General features: G+C 29.2%; 2 protein-coding genes across 3 annotated transcripts in view; one reads left to right on the top strand and one right to left on the bottom strand.

Annotated features, from left to right (window-relative positions):
* The first annotated feature begins 4,806 nt into the window (after nucleotides 1-4,806).
* LOC107437083 (17-beta-hydroxysteroid dehydrogenase type 6) lies at nucleotides 4,807-20,797 on the top strand. The gene is made up of 6 exons (XM_016048967.4): nucleotides 4,807-5,190; nucleotides 8,715-8,927; nucleotides 16,491-16,673; nucleotides 18,773-18,905; nucleotides 19,851-20,159; nucleotides 20,442-20,797. The coding sequence occupies exons 1-6, from the start codon at nucleotides 4,971-4,973 to the stop codon at nucleotides 20,473-20,475; spliced, it is 1,092 nt and encodes a 363-aa protein (XP_015904453.3). The 5' UTR covers nucleotides 4,807-4,970; the 3' UTR covers nucleotides 20,476-20,797.
* The window catches only part of mus81 (mus81 structure-specific endonuclease subunit), a 37,277-nt gene continuing 25,915 nt past the window's right edge, over nucleotides 10,764-22,125 (bottom strand). For both annotated transcript variants that reach the window (XM_016048965.5, XM_071183289.2), the window contains one exon: nucleotides 10,764-11,476. The gene's annotated coding sequence lies outside the window, so the exon portion shown is untranslated. The remainder of the gene's footprint in view (nucleotides 11,477-22,125) is intronic.

Genomic DNA, 22,125 nt, shown 5'->3' with positions numbered 1-22,125 from the left:
CTATAAAATACGATGTTTCTTTTTTAGTCGTCTAAAATTATATTTGCAATTTAGTAAAGAAATTTGAATAAAACATTTTATTGAATAAAATACATTTTATTCAGAGAATGTGGAGTTTTATAAAAGCATGCTTCTGATAGAATATGATTATACAACAGATTGTGCTTCTTTAATGTGATTATTTTTTAGTTTTCAGTTTTTTTTTTCTCAATAACTGATAAAATTTCAATAATATACATACGAATGAATAAATTTGGAATAAATTATTCATCAATTTCTTGAATATATATTTTATAAATATTAATAAAAATACGTAGTCAACATTTTTAAGCATCTCTCACAACATCGCAAATTTCTCAAAATCTTATAGGGTAAACTAACCAGTGATGGAATACTTAAGCTTAGCTTGTCTTTAAAAAAAAATCATACAAATTTCAAAATTTGTAATTTTAGCTAAATGACGTATTTGTTATTAAATGCATGTCGACATATTTGTTAATAAATGCAAATTATGTAAAAAAATTACGATAACTTACATAATATTGTTTTAAGCTTTTGGTGGTTTAAATAATAAGTAGTAAGATAACCAAGTGAAGGAACAGTTCTTAAATTGAATAAACACTAAATTTTCCAGTGAATGAACAATTAATTTTGAGAATGTTTGATGCTCGTTAGGAATCCTTAGGCCACACAGATATCTGTCGCCCTGTAGATGCCTGAATTAACGGATGTTAACACAGGCGGGCATTAGGAAAAAAAAATCTTTTAATATATATATATATATATATATATATATATATATATATATATATATATATATATATATATATATATATATATATATATATCTATATATATCATATATATATATATATATATATATATATATATATATATATATATATATATATATATATATATATATATATATATATATATATATATATATATATATATAAGAAAACAGAAATAATCATAGTAGTAGTATCTGGTGGTAAATGTAGCTCATCGTAATTGAAGAATATGCTTTGCGACATTTTATGATGAATTTGCGAACGTAAGTTTCAGAATGTATCGAAACATGTGGATGCTATTTGCTAATCATCTTTATCCAAAGAAAACCATGTAACGTAAATATCTAGCAAAATGAAGCAATTTTTTAAACAATGAATCATACAATATGCAACATATTATTTCAATATCCTATTCTTAGACATAAAATATTTCAATGTTTTTAAAATGTCACTAAACATTCAGCAATTCATTGAGTTATAGAAAAAAGAAATATCGTAAATTATAGAAAACCTTGTGAATGTGCATTAGAATTACTATACAATCTACATTTTATTTTTCAAGCACTTTTTTTCCCTTCAAACTTTCATGCCTAGAAGACTCGATTAAAGCTGTAAAAATCATTATCCCTAAAATTTTGTATATAGCTAATTTTGTATATAGCTAAAATTTTGTATAAGTTATGTTAATTTGATTTTAGTATGAAATCCTCAAATAAACATAGCAAAAATAGCATAATCTAAATAATATCAGATAAAAAGTTCATGTATTTAAATTCTAAAAACTTATAAATCGATTCAAATTTTCTTTTCAAAGAAGAATATTTTTTTTTTTTTTTTTTTTGCTTTTTGAACATAAATGAACTTAAAAATTGTCTATTGCCTAGAAACTTCGAGATGTTTTCTATTAACTATTAATTAAACCTCTCAGAGCAATCACAAAACATTATTTCAATTTTTTTACAGTCAGAAATTGGTTGCCTAGCAACCTAGTAAAATTAAGCTTTTCTCTTTTGAATCAGTCAATGGGTTATCTTAAAATATTTATTTTCGCAGGCGACTTTTTTTGGCGGTTTTCTGGACTATCGCCAAATATATAAACCTTTATTGCAACCCAATTTACGACCCAATTGTTTTAAAATTTTGTCTACCCCCCCTAATTCAAGTGTCTAGATTCCAAATATGTAAAAAAAAATATATGTTTATTCAGAGAAAGTACGTTTTTGTGTCTGATTTCGTAACTTAATTAATAGTTAGCACTAATTAATTAGCATATTTGAGGTCACCCCCAAGAACCATTAAGATTGACACTTAGTTCGTGAAAATAGGATCATTAGAACGAAAGTTATTCAGGGTGATATCTTTTTTTTTTTTGCGGACTGTACATTATTTTATTTATTATATTATTTTCACACAGAATTTCGATTTCTTTGTGATCTCTTGGAATATTTAATCTTTAAAGATGTTATAAATATGAAAGAAAATAAAACATTCATGAAATCACGATCTTAAAAAATTAATAAGTAAATACTGCTTCTTATGTGTTATTAAATCCGATTTTTGTTATCATTTTGAAATTTCTCCTCACCTCCAAATAGTCGTCAATTTGTCCCTTATGTACTTATATTTTAATTACTTTTAATTCTCATGATATCTTATTTGATTTGATTCCAGATATTGTTTGATTGTTAACACTAGAGCCACAATGGGTTGTTGACAACGATCGAAGAATCATGCTCAACACTGATCTGAGAAAAATCCTTGCGCATTCCTCTATTGCAATTTAGATATTAAAACAGCAAATGTTGGTACACCCAACCGATCTTACAATCAATTTATTCAAAAAAGACGAAATTAAAAAGCAATTTTCGGTCGAAAATTTTGTCAAAATCAAGTGATCTGATTTAATATTTCATTGAAGAGAAAAATTACCGAAAAATAAAAATTCAACCTTTTTTTTTCTCTGTACATTTCTGCTTTTTTTTTTTTCTTTCAAGAATCATTCACAGTAATTGCTTTGCGGTGCTAATCTATAAACTATAATTTATTATCTTCAAAAACTAAACATTAACAAACAATTTTAGAAAGACCAATGAGATACCATATAAGATTGAGCAAAAGCTCAGTTTTTGCGTAACGGTTTCTGCTCAGTTACGTAACGTAGTAGTACATCAAAAGGAATATGCAATTTCAAACTTTAAAAAAAAAAAAAAAATCTTTTCCGACAATTGCAATATAGGACACAAAGTCAAAGTTTGCATTAAATAAAGTTTAAAAAAATTAGACACGTAAAAATATACTAGATTACGAAGAAATGTAGATGACGCAGCTAAATGACTTAGTCGATATCAATGAAGTGAACCGGACACGATTAAAAACAAGCTATTGACTTATTATACTTATAAGGAATAATACTAGAAAAAAATGATAAAGATTACAAGTATAATAAAAGCCTTAGACAAATATAGTATATAGGCGGCCTATCAAATTATGTCTACGCAACTAGTTAGTCTAATGAATCTAGATGACTGCTGCCAGCAAAGAATAAAGAAATATATTTCATACTTATTTTGTAATTTTTCATTCTAAAAAATTATTAAATTATGTGCAAAAATATAAATTTCAAAATGCAACTATATATTTTAGGTTAAGGTAAATTATAAATATATACAGGGTGATTCTAAAAAGAAGGGCAAAATTTTAGGAAGTGATAGTACACACCCAAGCAAAAATTTTTTTATCAAAGAATGCATGGTCGAAAACAAAACGCAAAACCGCTAGAGGGCGTCAAAATTTATGTTCTTATATAAGGCAAAAACACATTAAGAACGATGAAGTTAAGTTATAAAAGTAAATTTAATGGCATGTGATTACAATAAGTGTTCAAAACAGTGGCCGGCAGCGGCTATGCACGCAGTACAACGGCGAAGAAAAGATAGGCGAACATTCTGAAACACACCAGACATATCACGAACTTTCCCTGCAGCGGCCGAAAGTTTGGCGACAAGTAACGCAGCGCAGTAACTCGCTACAGGAATGGAGCTTTCACGCTTGCATAAAACAACTTTCCAAATGCTCCAGCACCTTTGCGTTTTGTTTTCGACCATGCATTCTTTGATAAAAATTGTTTGCTTGGGTGCGTAGTATCACTTCCTAAAATTTTGTCCATCTTTTCAGAATCACCCTGTATATTATAAATATACGCGTATAACTTATTGGTAAATACTATTTATTAATATGTGTAGAAAATCATTAAGAAGTGTTAGAAATTCTAAACTTTGTGTGAATAGTGTAAGAAAATTTTTGATACACTTTTAAGAAAATAATTTTTAACTGAATTTTTTAATTTTTTTTAGTTTTTAGCTGTTTAGCTTTAATTAACAACTTCTGTAACTCTTTCTATTTTTAAAACTAATTTTTTTACGATGATTAACAATAATTAATGATAACTAAATACCTGCAACTGACGTCATCGTAGGTAATGGTGGCATTTGTCGAATCAGAAGCGGATCAGGATCGACACACACGCGTGACGTTACTTACAGATATTCAATTAAATCTGATTTAAATTACATAGTTAGGCATAATAAATTGAATTTTTCACGAGTTCCAATTAACGATTATTATATTTTGTGTGCATATTGCAAACAGAATACTTAATACATCTGAATTTATTTTTTAATGGTACAAAATGAGATGCTAAATGCATTTTTAAATTAAATAACTTCAGTTCTGATTTTAGTATAATCTAGTAAAGTTTCTCTTCAATAAATACAACTGAATTAATTTGTACAGTCACGGTTTCTTAAAAGCATGAAACTCAAATCTTGTTCGCGGATCGAAAAATTTAGGGAAAATCGAAATAACGCTAGATAATTTCATCAAGGCGGAAATTTTCTACATGATAAAAAACTGAGAATAATCTTATTAAATCCTTTCTTATCGCTTGCAGAAACATTCGTATACCAAGCACACAATCTTTCGAATAACAAAGAGTTTTTAGAACTCTGTTTCAGTTATGCCAGGTGATGAGACAAAACGTGATTTTGAAGAGGAAAATTGGAAAAGGAAATAAAAAAAGAAATAAATCACTTAACTGAAAGACGTGAACTTCAAACTTTATTTTCGATTATTATTATTTTTTTCTTTACATTTGAATTCCATTTCCCTACCAGTAACATGCTTGACAAACATTTGGTTCGAACAACTGCTGTTGCAGTTACTGTTTTTTGTGCTTTAGAATTGTTTTCACGGACAGTTGAAAATTGGACAGTATTTTACTCAACGGTCGGTAAAATAGTAATCTGTGCATTTATTAGTGGATTTTTATTGGACTTAATTGGATACAAGATTCTGAAAACTACGGTAGATACCAAAAATAAAGCCGTTTTTATAACAGGTAAGTTTGTAATATTTATATTTTTGGCATAGCTTGTGGCATATAGGGAGAGTTGCAATTTTCATAAATTTGCCAAAGAATTTACTAATTATAATTTTACACATGATTAATAATTATAAACATTATTTTTAATTAAAATTTGAACGTTTATTATCGTTTTGAATGACATATAAGCAAATTGGAATTCTAAATTTTTTAAAGAATTAATTAAAAAAAAAGGTTTTGGTGAAAAAGACCACGATTTCCATGTCGGTAATAAGATATTTTGTTGTAATTAAGTGAAAATTTTATTTTGTGTATCGTGCTGTAATCTAGTGGAAATTTTATTGAGTGTATTGAGATGTAATCTAATAAAAATTAAAAAGTACCTATTTGGACTTAAGTATTATGAATTTCCATAATATATATAGCAAAATATTATGGAAATAAATACAAAAAGGACAAAAAGAAAAAAAAAATGAAGAGAATTAAGAAAAAAAAGTTTTATTTACTGCGCATAAGCTGCAAGTAAATAGAACTCATAAAATAAGTTCAAAATCTAGAGAAAGCATGTAAAAATTACAGAACAATGAAAAAAGGGAAAAAGAAAAATAATAATAATAAAAATTCGGAAAAAAAATCAGAAAAAAGGGAAAAAAATTAATAACACTCTGGGGACAGTCAAGCGAGCAGGACTACAAGCACAGGACTCTAAAAAAGCAAATTAATTTTATTTACTCAGGAATTATGGAAATCTTAATAATTATAATCGGTCTATTAAATAGGTCGAGGGAAAAATATTTATCTCATAAGTTAGAAAAAGGAAAATTGTTAATCAATGCATACTTGAACTAAACATAGATTAAAATAGATGTAAATTTTAAAGTGTGAGAAATAGCGTTTTGTTAAGAATAATAAATTAAGAAAAATATTTACAGAAAAAGAATAACATAAAAAGATTAGTTGAAGCTTTTTATAATACAACCCCCCTCTCCGAAAAATTATAATTACCATCTAAAATTTAAAAAAAAAAAATTATTATCTATTCACAATAATTTCCCTATGATAGAAGTACAATTGAGATGAAGAGAATATAATTTGCAATATTATCAGCATATAAGATGGCAGCACATTTAAAAGAAAAATTTTGCTCATTGAATTTTTTTTTGTTTCATTGTACAAGATTTTTAAATAGGGGTCAGCACTTGATTTATTTATAATATTTTCTTCTGATTTGGTTATTCTAACTGTAACTGTTTGGTTATTTTTATTTATTAGTGGGCGTTTCATTTTTAAGTCTTAATATGTGTACTTTTAAGAAGTGTTTGCTGGCTAATTTTTTTCTGTGCTTTTTAATTCTTGTAATGATTTTCTCTTATTTGTTTATTCATTATGGGGCCTCGGGGGCACTGTCAATTATGGTTTTTCCACTGACAACAGAAAGGCTCCTGTGTGTTGGTAGGCAGTGTGTCCCCTGAAAAAGTGCTATCTTGACAATACATATATCTTTTATTTATTTTTTGCTTTTTATTACTTTCTCCTACTTTGTTTGTTTGAATATCTAAATTAAAATAAAGCTAATTTGGTTTTAGCTACTTTTCCATTTTGATTTAATGTTTTAATTATTAATTTACCGTTTTGTCTTTTTCTGTATTTGTAAATTAGATTCATTTTCTGATTAAACCAATATATAAAAGTAATATGAATTATAAAAAAACGCATATTTGTACTTACGGTAAAAACTTCAACACAATTAAAATGTTCTAGAAGAAAAAGTAGTAATGCTACCAGCAAATTTAAGAATTTGATTATTTCTTATAATTACACAATTAAAGAAAATTTTTCAATCAAGGTGAGAAAAATTTATAAAAATGTGTAAGATAAAATTTAAAACATGAAATTTAAAAAACAGATTAAATTTTTTGTTGTAGGAAACATTTTAATCTGAAATTTGAATTCAGTATTGTTTACTTTATTTGAGGGGGAAAATGATACATTGGATGTTACTCTAAAGTTTATAAAAACTTCAGTATTTTTAGGGGCATTTTTGTTGGACTAGGGGTTGTATTTCCCAAAAGGAGGAAAACAGTCCCAAATCTCAGCAATGTTGTGTTGAAAGATCCTGGTTTCAAATATGAATTAAGCTTTATAATTTTTTTTTAATCTATTTGTGGTTTGACCACAAACAGAGAAAAAAACTACCATCGCCCCATATATCTTTTTTCGATATGGGTTAACGTTGAATTTGAAGGGCCGGATCTTTCAGAAAAAGGAGACATGTTCGTCTTAGCCATGTTTAGTTAGGTCATATTCGGTATATATTGTTTTTTTTTTAAACCAAAACTTATTAATGGCAATCAGCAATAAGACGTACTTTTTCTTTTTAGACCAAGGGTGGATGCAAAATATCGAAGCTCTTCCATAGTATTTATAGCCTTACGAACGTATTGATATAACACGTTGCATACACAGATGAAAAGTCGACGATCGTTAAGTGAGGTTCCATTGTAACATTTAGATCAAGGAAAAGTTTGGTAATTGAAGAAATTACTATTTGTTTAAGATGTTGGATGAATTACCACGAGTTAAAAATGTTGATTGATGTATTTACCATAAGTTGAAGAAGAATTTCTAATTGTCCATTTAAATCAGATATTCTATATCTTGGATGTACCCTTTTCCGATGTTGATTGATGCATTTTCAGTTGTTAATTTAAATCAGATATTTTATATTTTTAATTCATCCCCTTCCAGACCGTTTTATCCTGCCGGCTTTTAAGGAGGCAGTCCTGCAAGCAGGACAAACAGGCAGATGATTTTAAAACAAGCAAACTAATTTTATAATTAGAGAATGAATATCCAAGTGACACAATAAATGCTAAGGAAAATCTTGCAAAATAATTCCTTAAAATGTATCGTTTCAGAGAATAAGAAAAAAAATCTTAACGATTATAATTAGTCTATTAAATAGGTCGAGGGAAAAATATGTTTATCAAAAGTTAGGAAAAGGAAAAATAGTTAAAATGTTAATTAATGTATACTTGAACTAAAAATAGATTAAAAGACAGGATGAGAATATTAAAGTGTGAGAAAGAGCGCTTTGAAATAATAAATAAAGAAAAAGGATAACATAAAGATTTGTTGAAGCTTTTTATGTTATATATATATATATAAAATAAGAACTGTAAAGACTCTGTTTAAAGGTATAGAAAATTTAACGCATTAAAATTAATCTTAAACCGCTAAAATTGCTTTTGTCATAAAAATAATAGTAGTCGATTTAAAATTTTAGTCATCAATAAGGCGAATCCTATGGCAGAGTGCCCCTCTTTCTACACGCCACTGACGCTCTAGCGCACAAAGACGTATATTTGTCTTAATAAACATGCCCATTTTTATTAAATGTACTAGGATTTCATACCTTCAAAATTGCTATTTGAGAAACTTGTCCATGAAGGAAAAATGTTCGAATTCTTTTAATGTTAGTTTTGATCTGTTTGTCTTTTTAAACTATACATTTGTTAATCAATAATACCCTATTACAGGATGTGATAGTGGAATAGGATACAGTCTAGCAAAGCGACTTGATTTGCGAGGTTATGATGTCTTTGCGGGATGTTTAACGCCTTCAAAAGGAGGTGGACTGGAATTAACTGAAACATGCTCACATCGTTTACGAACAATTCAGGTAGATATAACCAAAAATCAGAGTATACTGGAAGCCAAAGACTTCATTCGAAATAATCTTGGAGAATCAGGTAAGTGGTGTGAAACAAAAGAGAAAAAAAATTAAAACTAGAGGATATTCTGTTATTATTTACAAAATTAAAATAATTCTGAATTAATAATAATTCTGGCACTAAATATACCAAGTGTCCCAAAAATGATAAAAGATTTTGAAAATCAATTAATTTAGAAGGAGATGAGTAAAAGCTCGATGCGTTCAACTTTGGAAACTAATCGAATTCTTCTTATGAAGTTTCGAAATTAGTTACATAATTGCTAACAGATGGCTATGAAAAAGTGTTAAGTAACGTTTTCAAAATAATGAAAATTTACCCCAAAGTAGAGGCCCCGAAGGAAATCTTTCAGTAAAAATTATAAAACAGAAATCATTGTTTTTTTTCTTCAAGAAACTATGCCACCTGACGACGAATTTTATAGCTAATTTTAAACCTTAGAGAGATAAATTTTACGGCTTCTTCAGCTGAACGCAAGAACCTGTTGGTTTCTATCTCTTTCCGTTTTTCTTTATTTTTGATCTGTTCCATTTAAAGTAAGATTAAGGATTTAGAGAATATGTTGGGTACTTAGAAACTATTGTCGAAAAAAATAATTAAAAAAAAATTAATGCACAGGGTATTGTTTGTTGGGCACCAGGATATGAATAAAGTAGAATTAATGCGAAAGTAATTTATTCATGAAAATTGAAATACTGTCGGACATGAACAACTATCTTCTTCAAATAAGTGGCACAGTATGAGGATAAAATTAACTGACGCCAAATTAACAGCAAATATTTCAAAATATATGCATGTAAACACACATATAATATAAGCTTCTGCAATAAATCAGGACAAGGAGGACAATAACATAGGAGATCGTTCCCAAATATCAAACAAACGATAAAATTTCGGTAACTTCATACAAATTAACCAGTTATTCCAGAAAAAAAATCTGGTGCGTTTGGATCAAAGATAATTTTAATAGAAAATACAATTTCTAAAAAAAAAAAAAAAAAAAACATATAAAAGGGATAAACATGCATCCGATGTAATTCTCTAAATCCTTTGACTGATCTTGGAGCTCTAATTTAGTGTACCTTCTTGCAGCATCTTCCTATTCCAATTGCTGACAAATTGAATGTAATAGTAATAAGTATGATGAATGTATAATGGGAAGAACACATACAAGAAAAGAACTTTTACAGCAGAGGTTCCGAACTTATTTTGATCTATTCCCCCTTCAAAAATACAAAGCATAGCTAAAAAATATTTATTCATGTTTTGATTATTTCACAACACTTTTTAAAAATCAAACATTGAAAGCATATAAAATTATGAATCACCATCGCTTTCATAGTTTCTTTCTTTTATATCAAGAAACTAATAATTTAAGCGTAAGAAATCATACTTCAATTATTAGTATAGCAAACCAACGTGCTATTTTAGATCCTTTTTGAATAATGTAATGTTCTTTTCTCACAAGTTCTTTGATACACGGAAGAGCGTTTGTTCAGGAGAGAAACAAGTCTTTTTCAACAAATCGTTTGTTGTGGTGACTGCAACTGTGGCAAAACCTAGACTGATGGTGTAGGTTGGGGAATTGGATGTTCAGGTTGCGAAGAATGTGCAGCTGAGGGAATAATTATTTCTTCTGGGGCGAAAGACTGATTTAAAGAATTCTGTATAGACCTAAGCACTTTGCTCCTTTTATCTATATCCGTGTCCAACTGTTTCCTTGCTTCCTAAAACGAAACTCCCTGTGACATCCTGTCAATAAATCTATTTGTCAATTTGTTTGCTCATGAGCTAGTGAGGTGGCTATCGCACTTTAATTAACGCCGGCGTATAATTTTACGCCGGCTTTCTTCATTTCTTTTCTGATACTGCTGGGCTTTCCTTCTTTCTTCTGGCGCATACCATACGTGGATGCGAGCTTCCTCTAGGTGGCTATTGCACTTTAATTAACTCCGGAGTATAAATTATACGCCGGCGTTCTTCATTTCTTCTCTGATACTGCTGGGATTTCCTTCTTTCTTGCGCATACCACACGAGGATTCGAGCTTCCTTTGGGTGGATATTGCACTTGAATTAACTCCGGCGTTCTTCATTTCGTCTCTGATACTGCTGGGCTTTCCCTCTTTCTTCTGGCGCATACCATACGTGGATGCGAGCTTCCTCTGGGTGACTATTGCACTTTAATTAACTCCGGAGTACAAATTATACGCCGGCGTTCTTCATTTCTTTTCTGATACTGCTGGGATTTCCTTCTTTCTTGCGCATACCACACGAGGATTCGAGCTTCCTTTGGGTGGCTATTGCACTTGAATTAACTCCGGCGTTCTTCATTTCGTCTCTGATACTGCTGGGCTTTCCTTCTTTCTTCTGGCGCATACCATACGTGGATGCGAGCTTCCTCTAGGTGGCTATTGCACTTTAATTAACTCCGGCGTATAAATTATACGCCGGCGTTCTTCATTTCTTCTCTGATACTGCTGGACTTTCCTTCTTTCTTCTTGCGCATACCATACGTGGATGCTCCGTATGGCCTGAGATTTTTTCTTTCCTTCTCTATATTCCCGTACCTAAAAAGAATTCCAGAATTATGATTACATGTTGCACATAAAAATTAAAAAAAATTGTTAAAAAATCAAAGAGTAATTGCAAAAATAAACAAGCTGTTACAACTAACATTTTTCATAATATTCACAGATTTTCTTAAGGCTGTTTTTCGATGGCTCCGTCATAACATAAATTATGCTTTTTTTTGCGACTAATAACTGCTGTAAGTTTGCAACTGTAACTCATGACTGTTAGGTCAAGTTTAGCCAGCGCTGTCTACGCTTGTTCTAAAAATTGAGCAAGACATCAATATGGAGAAAGCCCACAGTTTTGTGAAAATGAAAAGCTTTTGTAATCTAATTTTTTTAATATTTAAAAACTTACTCCAATGCTGCATTACTTGGGCTCATAAAAATTTGCAATAACTGAGATAGAGGTATTGATTTTGATAATTTTCGTCTAGGTGGAAAAATGTCGCCAAATTGGCAATTTTTAAAAAAGTTTAATAACAAATATTTAAGTTATTTGTCAGTTCTAAGCCCAGATAATTCTTCACGACAAGATTATATATATAGTTCAAAATCATCGCATTGCTCCAAGTGTAAGGCACTTAAATTAAGAATTTTTTCAAAATTTTCTTTGGCGACAGAGCTTCGAAATACAGCATTAATGTAAATTTCATTTTTTGCGTTTTTGGTCATATCTTTAAAACTAATCGGGCAATTTAAAAAAAAAAAAAAAAAAATTGCACCCGCTCATGAAACTCGTTTACACAAAGATAATTTTATGCAAAAAAATTACTTTAAAAAATTTATTATTTTTCATAAATTTAATGCTGGACGAAAAAATTTTGAATTATTAACTATAAATTTTTTTTATACATATTAATCTACGAATTTTTCTATAGTGAAATTATAAGTTTCAATTGTTTTAATTAAGTAGAATATTAAACAAATTAAAATAAATTTTTAAAAATATAATTTGGCGGCAATGAAAAACATATTTAAATGGAGGGATTAATTTCTAACTTTGGTTAATAAACAAGGAACTTGACTTATGCAAGCCTAGCATACAACCATATTTCCATGTTTTTGAAAATTCTACTTAACGTTTACCAATTTCATCAATGTTTTAGACAAAAATATCGCAAATTATATAAAACCTTGTGAATGTGCATTAGAATTACCATACCCTCAGAATTTTTTTAACTTTGAACTTTTCTGCCTCGAAGACTATCGAAGTTTTAAAAATGATTATCCCTAATATTTTGCATATAATTATAATAAGTTATGTAAATTTTATTTTAGTGTGAAATCCTTGTATAAATGAAGTAAAAACAACATAAAAAACACAAACAATGTGAAATAAAAAGTTCACGTGTTCAAATTCTAAAAATGTGGAAAATCATAATTTTTTTTTATAAAGGAAATTAATAAAAAAAAGAATCTTAGGTTTTTGGTCAGAAATCAGCTCAAAATTGCCTAGAAACTTCGAGATATTTTTCTATTAACTATTAACAAATAAACTTCTCCGAGCAATCACAACATTATTTCATTTTTTTTATTGTCTGAACTTTGTTGCTTAGCAACGAAGTAAAATTAGGAAAAGGGTGCGTAGCCAAATTATTCAACAAAAAATAAGCACTTTTCCAACACTCAAATAATATTTTTAAGCACTTTAAAAAAAGATCATAATTCGGCAGGGTTGGAAAGGTTTTTACAATTGACTGTTTTTAACCATAAAAAAAAACCTTTTGGAACTGTTTTTGACAATTGTGAAAATTTTTGAATCATGCAAATCGAATGACGTTTTCATACACTACGGACTGACGATGCGCCGAAAGAGATTGAGGTTGAATTAATTATGAAAACGTTAAATAGAACAATGTGAACAGTGCCTTTCTGCATAATTCGTAACGAAAATTAACATGGTAAAGGAAAAATCTTAATTTTAAAAAGGAAAACTTAAGCATTTTTTAAAAACACCCAATGAAAAAAGTACCTTTAAGGGCTTTTAAAAAACGAAAATAAGCACCTTTAAGCACTTTTTTAAAACGCTACGCTTGAATAAGTCTATGCTTATCTTAAATTATTCCTTTCCCCCCTCCCCAATTTATAATCCAATCTTTTCGAAATTTTGTCTACCAAATCTCTTATCCAAATAAGTAAAAAAATGTATGTTTATCCAGAGAGAGTACGCTTTTGTGTCTGATTTCATAACTTAATAGTTAACATCAATTAATTAGCATATTTGAAATTATTACCAGAAACCATTAAGATTGACATTTAGTACGTAAAAATCCCATCATTAGAACGAAAGTTTCCCAGAGTGATATCTTTTTTATTTTGAGCACTGTACCTAAAATTATTAGCCTCCCTGGCAGTGTTTTTCATATTTTGTTTATCATATTATGACTCATGGTAGTAAAATAAAAATTCAGAACTGTATTCCTTTATGCTTCTGTAGTGAAGAGGATAAAATTCCGTCAATACTCCCTTGTTGTTCTATAGTAGTTTTTCGCTTGTATGTGTTGTTCTTAAAAAAATACAAATGAAGGGAATATTCTTATATTCCCTTGTACTGATTTTGCAATTAATATACAGGAATAGCTCCCAATGGCATTACTATTTTTATAATAGTTTTTGGGTATCGTTTAGTAAAGTTTTAAATCGTTATGAAGTGCCCAACTCCCCTCCAAATCTATTACTACTGAACTATGCGTCGCTTGGACATGTAGTACCTGTTCAAGGGGATAGTCTTGATTCTATCATTGTAGTATCAAGCTAAATTAGTCACCATTTACCTTAAAAACAACGAATAAACCCTACCGGAAGTCTTGGCCCTTCCATGACGTCATAGCTTGACCTAACTACTTCCTTTTTAACGTCCCTAGTAGGGGCCGGGATAGCATGGTTGGTAGGAAGTTGGACTCATGTTCGTGAGTTCGAATCCCTTCGACTGAAGAATCTCCGTGTATTAAATGATGAATGGTTCCCATAACAAATCATTACCTCTGAGCGGTGGTGGTTCAGGGGATAGAGAATTCGTCTTCCAATGAGGTAAACCGTGTTCGAATTCCAGCGATGGCACCGACCACAGTGCTGACGTAAAATATCCTCGGTGCTAGACGGATCATGGGTTAGAGTCCCCTTGCCGTCAGGCTAAATGTGGGGGGTTAGTTCCATCAAAAAATCCTCCACGAAGGCAAATTTCTCCCACTATTTGATCAAGAGCTCCCTTTTCTTCTGGATTGGGCTCAAAATTACAAGGCTACGGAGTTGAACATAAGTAGTCTTAGACTCAAAATTGTGTTGGCTGTTCAACTACGGTTGTAAAATAAAATACCTCTGGTTGTACTGAATTGAAGATTGATTGTTATCCGTTTCAGGTCAAAATTACGATAAGTGGATGAATGAATAAAATATGAATTGATCCTCCTTGTAAAACGGGCTGTGATGTGTGTGTGGCTGAAGTCATATTCTTCGCCATAGATGGTACTACTGAAAAACAAGCAACGCACCCTTTGCCTTAGAAATTGGCTGATTTCCCATAGCAGACTTGCTGATAGTGGAAAAATTAACACTTTCCGAGTTTGATTGTTACCGCAAGATTTAGTTTGTAATACAGTTGAAACGATATTGAATATTTTTGAATAGTTATTCATTTTATTTTCTACTCTTATGAGAGAACGATATAGTTAGTTCGTTGAGTTTAAAAAAAAAGTGAACTGTGATTTACTTCACGGAAGCTGCTGGTATATTACAAAAATTTGCTTTAGTTAATTGTCACAGTTATACGAATAAAATTTTATTGAATAACTATAATCATAAACATTTAATGATTATTTTTACTACGTGATTAAATTTGTATGACTTTTTTACTGAAAAATATTGGGAAGATTTCCGTATCATGATCTGTGGCAGAATAATAGCTAAGTCTTGGCAACTTCCGGGCAGTGGCCCGCGAGAAACTTTAAAAAAAAAAATCACAGAAAGGGACTAACTCGAAGGGTATAACTAGTAGCCCCCGACACCGGGGCAAATCTCTACATGTTTTTTAAAAAATATTTTTCCCGTTAGGAATTAATTTAGCGCTTTGGCGATTGTAGTTGATGTGGCAGATCACAATAAGAAAATATCCCCCAAAATATGTTCAGTTTCATTTTTCTGCCTGACTTGTACTGAGAAGCAACAGGATCCAAGTTTTATTATTAAATTTTACATTAACTCGTAAAATTAATATTTCAATTGAACTCACGAAACCTCACATAAAGATAAACATTTTATTGAAGTTCAATTAGAAATTACACAATGATCATGATGATTATGCTGACATCACTCTTTCATCTTTTACCTCATTTCTAAATCAACTTTTTTTTTTAATTTAAAAAAAAAAAAAAAACTTCATAGCTCAAATTAGTGTAAATCAATACATTCGTGTCATCCACAAAAGTTATATACGTTTCTTATTGTGCTGCCATCTGTTGATGGAAAAGAGAACCATCGCCAAGAACAAGTTGAATTGAAGCTGCTTTTACAAAAAACAGTGATCGAGTGGAAATGTTCTTCACCTTTTATCACAAGTGTAATTTGACATGCAAACGTCATGTTTTTTTTTAAAAAATTAGAATTCCTTACGGTTAGTATTAGTTTAAAAGCTCTAATTAAAAAAGTATTATAATTCGGCTATTCTAAATTAAATTTTTCAGTTAAATTAGAATTCCTTTCGGTTGTTAGCATTTTTTAAGGAGTGCAACGTTACCTATCAATCAAATCTGAATTATTTTTGCCCATAACAAATTCCAACTGTTTCCTGTTCACTCGGATAAAATATCAGGTCATTCTAATCGGCATTTTAAAATTTTTTATAAATATATACTATAGCCTTTTAGAGAGAACGTGTTTGACCACAATCATCAAGTACTTTCCTTATTACACTATTTCCATGCAAATATTAATACACATTAAATATTATATTACTAATTACATAATTACTGCGAAAATGTAATAAATATAATTGTATAAATTATTTTTACAGAGCTATGGGCTGTTGTAAATAATGCTGGCATATACAGGGGTTTTACAGTCGAGCTCTGCACTTTGGACCATTTCAAAGATGTATTCGATGTGAATGTGATGGGAACTGTCAGAGTGACCAAAGCATTCTTGCCGTTGTTAAGGCAGTCAAAGGGAAGATTGGTCAACATAAACAGCATAGCAGGTAAATGATGTTAACAGATAACCATCATTTTTTTTTTACATATTTTTAAATGACGATAATGTGAACTTTGGGTATGTTTGAATACAAAGCACTTATGTGGAGACCTCGATATTTATGTGAATCGTTTTTGCAAGGAGTGGAAAGAAAAAAAAAGTTCATAGGAAATATTCATTCTGATTAACAAATTATCGAACGTGCACAAGCTCTAAATTTGTTAATTAATTGAAATTTTATTTTTAACTTAATTAATGCTTATTAATCAGGTAATTAAACTACATATTTTTTCTTTCTGAAAAATGTAATTTCTTTTAACAGATCTGGAATCAATTACCTTAAAACAAATGAAACCATGGCATTATATGCCCACTTTCAGTAACTACATCTTCCAATAGTAATCCCGTTCACTCAGTTGAGTTTTGGAAACTTTTTAATATTAAAAATATTTTACAAATTGAGTTTAAGTCTCATGGCATTTTTTTTTCTCAAAAAAAGAAATATTTTCTTCTTTATTATCCTGTTTATTTTTTTTTGTCCAATAAAAATTAATTCCTGCCAGTTAGCTAAGTACAAATTTAATATGATTGCAAAAGTTAAAAAATTGTAGTCGTAGCCTTTTTTACATCTTGAATGGAAGATTTATCCACGAATCTTAGATCATGTTTAAGCTAAAGGCACGATTTAATAAATGCTCATTAATTATGTAAAAACAGCATATTTTCTGAAAGACATATTTCTTTCCACAATCAGAAATTAGTTTCCTCAAAATAAATTTGAAGGGATCAATTTAGATAGGGATGGCCTTTATCGCTCTCAACTTCATAGATTATCTGCTTATTCTTAGAATAAAATAAATTAGTAATATTTTCTGTTTCTTCTTCATTCTCTTATTAATTATGTCCGTCCAACAAAAATTAATTCCGACCAACTTAGTATAAACTTAATACAATAGCAAAGGATTAAATTCTGCAGTCATGGCGTTTTCAGATATTGAATTAAGGTCCTATCCACGAACCTTGGTTTATATTAAATCTAAAGGTCAGACTTAACTAATGCTTGTTTATAATGTAAAAACAGTATATTTTCTGTGAAACATATTTCTATCCACAATCAATTCCCTCAAAATAAATTTAGATAGATCAAATTATAGCCTTAAAGGCTCTCGATTTGAAGGATTATCCGCGATTCTTAGAATAAAGTATTTATTGTAGATTTCACTGCAACACCAGACATGAAAATTTCAAAATATTTTTAAATTTACAATGATGTGCGTGAGCCTCAATGTGATTTAACATGCTATTATACTCGCAAATTCGTTTTCTTTGAAACATAATATTTTTGATAATGAGTTACCACCACGAAAAAAACTTATCTGAAAATGGAAAAAAAAAGAAGCTATAAATAAAATAGATACAAGCGCTTTTTAATTTCCGGGATAAGGTCCCACGAGCGAGTTTTTCTTGTGGCAGTAAGTCAGTGTCATGCTTAAGCATCCATGCAAGAGTAATTACACTGAATTTTTTTCAAACAAACATTGAGTGAATTTTATTTTTCTAGATAAAAAAAAATTCCTTAACCCTATGCAAAAAAGGGATACCAGTTGTCCCTTTCATATATTTGTTTTCTGATGCTCTAATTACAACAAAAATATATTTTGGTATTTTTTTATTATAAAAATTAGTCTAATAGCTTCGAAAAAAATTATTTAGATTATTGGAATTACATTTTTACTAAAGTATAAAATCCAAAAAAAGTAATTAGAATTTTTTTTTTCCACATTCATATTCGAAAATTTCTCAATAATTGTAATTAAAATTAGTAGTTTCGTAAATTATTTTAATTTTGTAAATTAAAATAGTTTCAATAATAAATATCCGTCAACTGCAAATTTGAAACATTGTTTGGAAGTGAGCGTGTTTGGAAGATTATACCTTTATCGCAGAAAAAACATTTAATAACCGCAAATTAATAAAAAGCTAAATATAATATTTTTCACTTGTTTTGACTCAAATCATTACAAAAAATGGAAAACAAATAATAATTCTGCGTCAAAGTGAAATAATAAATTAAAAAAAGTTATTGTGTAAATGTTATTTTCATAGGAAGGTTCAGTGCTCTATATATGACGGCGTACACTATGACTAAACATGCAACCGTTGCTTTGACTGAATGTCTTCAACAGGAAATGTTAAAGCCTGGTGTTAAAGTCATTTCTGTAGAACCAGAACTTTTTCAGTAAGTATTCATTAAGATCTATGCATTAAGGCTTTTGTGCACCTTTTTCAGTTATTGCTCCTCACATACATCACCACTTCTCGAATATTTATAAAAACTAATTAATAGGCTCAACAGAGCTGAATCTATTCCAGTACTCAATGTGATCTTTCATTTTATCCATTTAAATATAAATGGAAAATAAAGGGATAGCTTAAATGATTCATCCACTTTCAAAGGACTATTTGTTTAGAAGAAAAAAGTCCGATGACATATGATATTCATATGATCGTCATATGATGGTTATAGTAAGCATTAATGATTAAAATTGGCAGTAATTATTTAAAATTGCTATAAAAAGACAAAAAGATGAAGTAGACAAATTTACTTCTTTTCCTTTTATTTTGAAGAACTATTTTGATGTAAAAATACATATCTACACTGTAAACACTGTTGTGTAATACATATCTGAATTTGGTATTGAAAAATTGTTAACTTTATTTCAAGTCAATACCAAATCAAGCGTTTTTATACACTAGTTATAAGCGTTTTTATACACTAGTTATTAACTATATCCAAAGGGTGTAGTTAAATGTTAATTTCAATAATTGAGAAAGCTCACAGCAATTTGCAGCCTGTTGGAGGGTAGTTTCTTAGTAGAAAAATATAACACTCTCAATTTATTAACAAATCTCACTTGTGGAGTTTCATGCTTAAAAAAAATGTCAGGAAAATTGGCAAAATAAGCAGAATTAAAGTTGGTAAAACTAAAATTGACCTAATTTTGAAATCAACCAGTACTTTGTTGGACATCTTGAAAAAGTGTATTTTTAGGATAGAATATGAATGACTTATAATCAAACATTTATATTGCTATTCTTTTTATCTTTTAGAACATCTACGCGGTAGACGATTTGTTTCATGATAAATTATATCTCACTTATTCTGATATTTTTTATTTTTTAGAACATCGATTGCAACAGAAGATTTGATTCACAATCTCATGAAGGAATCAGTAGATAATCTTGACGATGATTTAAAAGGTATATACAATGAGAAACGTGTAAAACAATTGAAACGCATTTCAAAATTAATTTTTGAAATGCATTCTTCACGAAATATTAGCATTGTTATTGATGAAATAGAAAGAGCAATAAGCGCTGTTCATCCAGACTCTGTATACACACCATGCAGGAATTGGATCATAAAACTGATGCTATATACAGGGCGATTCTTGCCGACCAGTGTTTCACTCGGTGTTCAGAAGTTGTCATGGTAAGTATGCATACATGTACCTTTTTTCCATATTAAAATATCATGCTTTAACGATGCATAGCGCGTAAAAATTACATAAAATTTAAGTATATATGCCCTTGCTACCCTTCCAAAGAAGTGCTGCATTGAAATTTCAAAGTAAAAAAAAAAAAAGTGTTTTCCTATTGGAAGAGACCGATTTCTAAAATAATTTTTTTTCTCTCTTAGATTAGGAAACTTGTATACTTTTAAAATTTTGTATGGTAAATGAAAAATATACTAATTCATTTCATTGATATTTAGGAAACTACTGGAAAAATATGCAGGCTCCATTTGATAAGAGTGAAGATAGATATTTCTTGAAATTAGACAAATCTATTGCAGTTTCCTGATATAAGTTTATCTCTGCACATGATGCACCCGCTTGTTATTGTTATACAACATGAGGCAAACAGCTAAACAATATAAGAAACCTTTTTGTTTTAGCTGAACTAAAAAATTGCACTTTTGGAAAATTTACATTCAGCAATCAATTCGGCCTTAGCATTGACTTTAATATTTCTTTTTTAAAAGAGAAAAGTTTTAGCTGATTGTGTTACTAATATGTAATTTTATGTCATTTATCTTGTTCTTCAATAAAGAATTATGTGACAAGGAAACTTCTAATAATGCAGAGAAGAGGTAAATATTAAATTTATAGTATTCTCAAGCACACGTTGCTATAACTTATAAAGTTTATTACACAAAAGAATTTTTATAACACATCTTTTTCCTAAATTTAGCAAGCCATGTAAAGCTAACAACATTATCAAAGATTAATGTTTGTATATATCCATAGCATGGAGCTAAATAAGGAAATAATGCTACTAGCCAGTAGTAGCTGCTACTTAAAAACATGTAGCCATTTTTTTACACTGTAAACTTTGAATAACAAAAAAACTGCTGATATTAAAAATATAAGTCATTTTTATGAAGCATTTCTCAGAAAGTAGAAAAATTACAAGGTTTATATCTAAAATAAAGAAAAATTTTATGAAACAAGCAAATAAGATTTAGAGTATTATAAAATAATCAGGTCAATAAACGATAAATCCATATTTATTAAAAAAATTGTACTTGGGTGCGTTTTGGAAGAAAATAGTGGCACTCAATTTTTTAATCACAATTTGTTACAGTTAGTCACCTCATAGTGACTAAATTGAATTGAATATAGGGTTACTAGGAAGATCATAGTATTAATTGCCCTACTGGGCATAGTGATTTTTTTTGCAGTAACCAAGACCATTTTTTCGTAGCACTTAATAGAGAAAATTAAAATGCTAAGTAAAACAGTTAATTGATAATCAATAAATGAATTTGATCTTAGAAAAATAAAGTTAAATTGTAAATATATAAAAAATTAAAATTCATAAAAGCTTCTGAAAGGTTACTTCAAATTTAAACACCAACAAAATGTTCACTGATATGCTAATAAATTTCTTTGAATTATGAAATAGAAATGAGAGGCTGTAAGCAAATTGAACAAATGATTATAGGAAATAATAAACAAAAATCATAAAAAGTTTTTTAAGAATAGACTGTCTGTAGTTATAATAAAATTTCTGCAATTTCAAAGTTGGAACTAAAATAAGTAATAGTTGGCATATATTTTGTATGCAAAACATGGATTTGTTTATTGCCCTCATTTAACAAAAAAAAAATTTAATAAATGTTTGATTAGATGCTAAAAAGCCTGTATAAAAAACCTGTTTTAACAAGTAGTTACTTAAACTTCTACCTTAATATTTATCTAAACGATGCTTGCAGAAAAAGGAAGTATTTAATTGTTCATTCAAATTGAATTTTCTTCAGTTCATTTTATAATGAAATATGCAATTGCAATAACTAACAGATGATGTTACCATTAAAATCATTGAATACATTTTACTGTTGTTCATAATTCTGCTTATGTTCCAAAACAAATTTTTGTTAAATGAGAATATTAGAC

This window comes from Parasteatoda tepidariorum, chromosome 3 (genome assembly GCF_982258835.1).
Source record: "Parasteatoda tepidariorum strain Cologne lab strain chromosome 3, Ptep-v5.0, whole genome shotgun sequence".
In the NCBI taxonomy this organism is placed as follows: Eukaryota; Metazoa; Arthropoda; class Arachnida; order Araneae; family Theridiidae; genus Parasteatoda; species Parasteatoda tepidariorum.
This window is presented reverse-complemented; position numbering and strand designations above follow the sequence as displayed.

What these genes read in the sequence shown, in the direction of transcription:
- LOC107437083 (XM_016048967.4), top strand. Translation starts at nt 4,971, where the DNA reads ATGCTTGACAAACATTTGGTTCGAACAACTGCTGTTGCAGTTACTGTT. An exon ending in CAACATAAACAGCATAGCAG is followed by an intron (nt 16,674 to 18,772) that starts GTAAATGATGTT and finishes TTATTTTCATAG; the next exon opens with GAAGGTTCAGTGCTCTATAT. An exon ending in GGTGTTCAGAAGTTGTCATG is followed by an intron (nt 20,160 to 20,441) that starts GTAAGTATGCAT and finishes ATTGATATTTAG; the next exon opens with GAAACTACTGGAAAAATATG.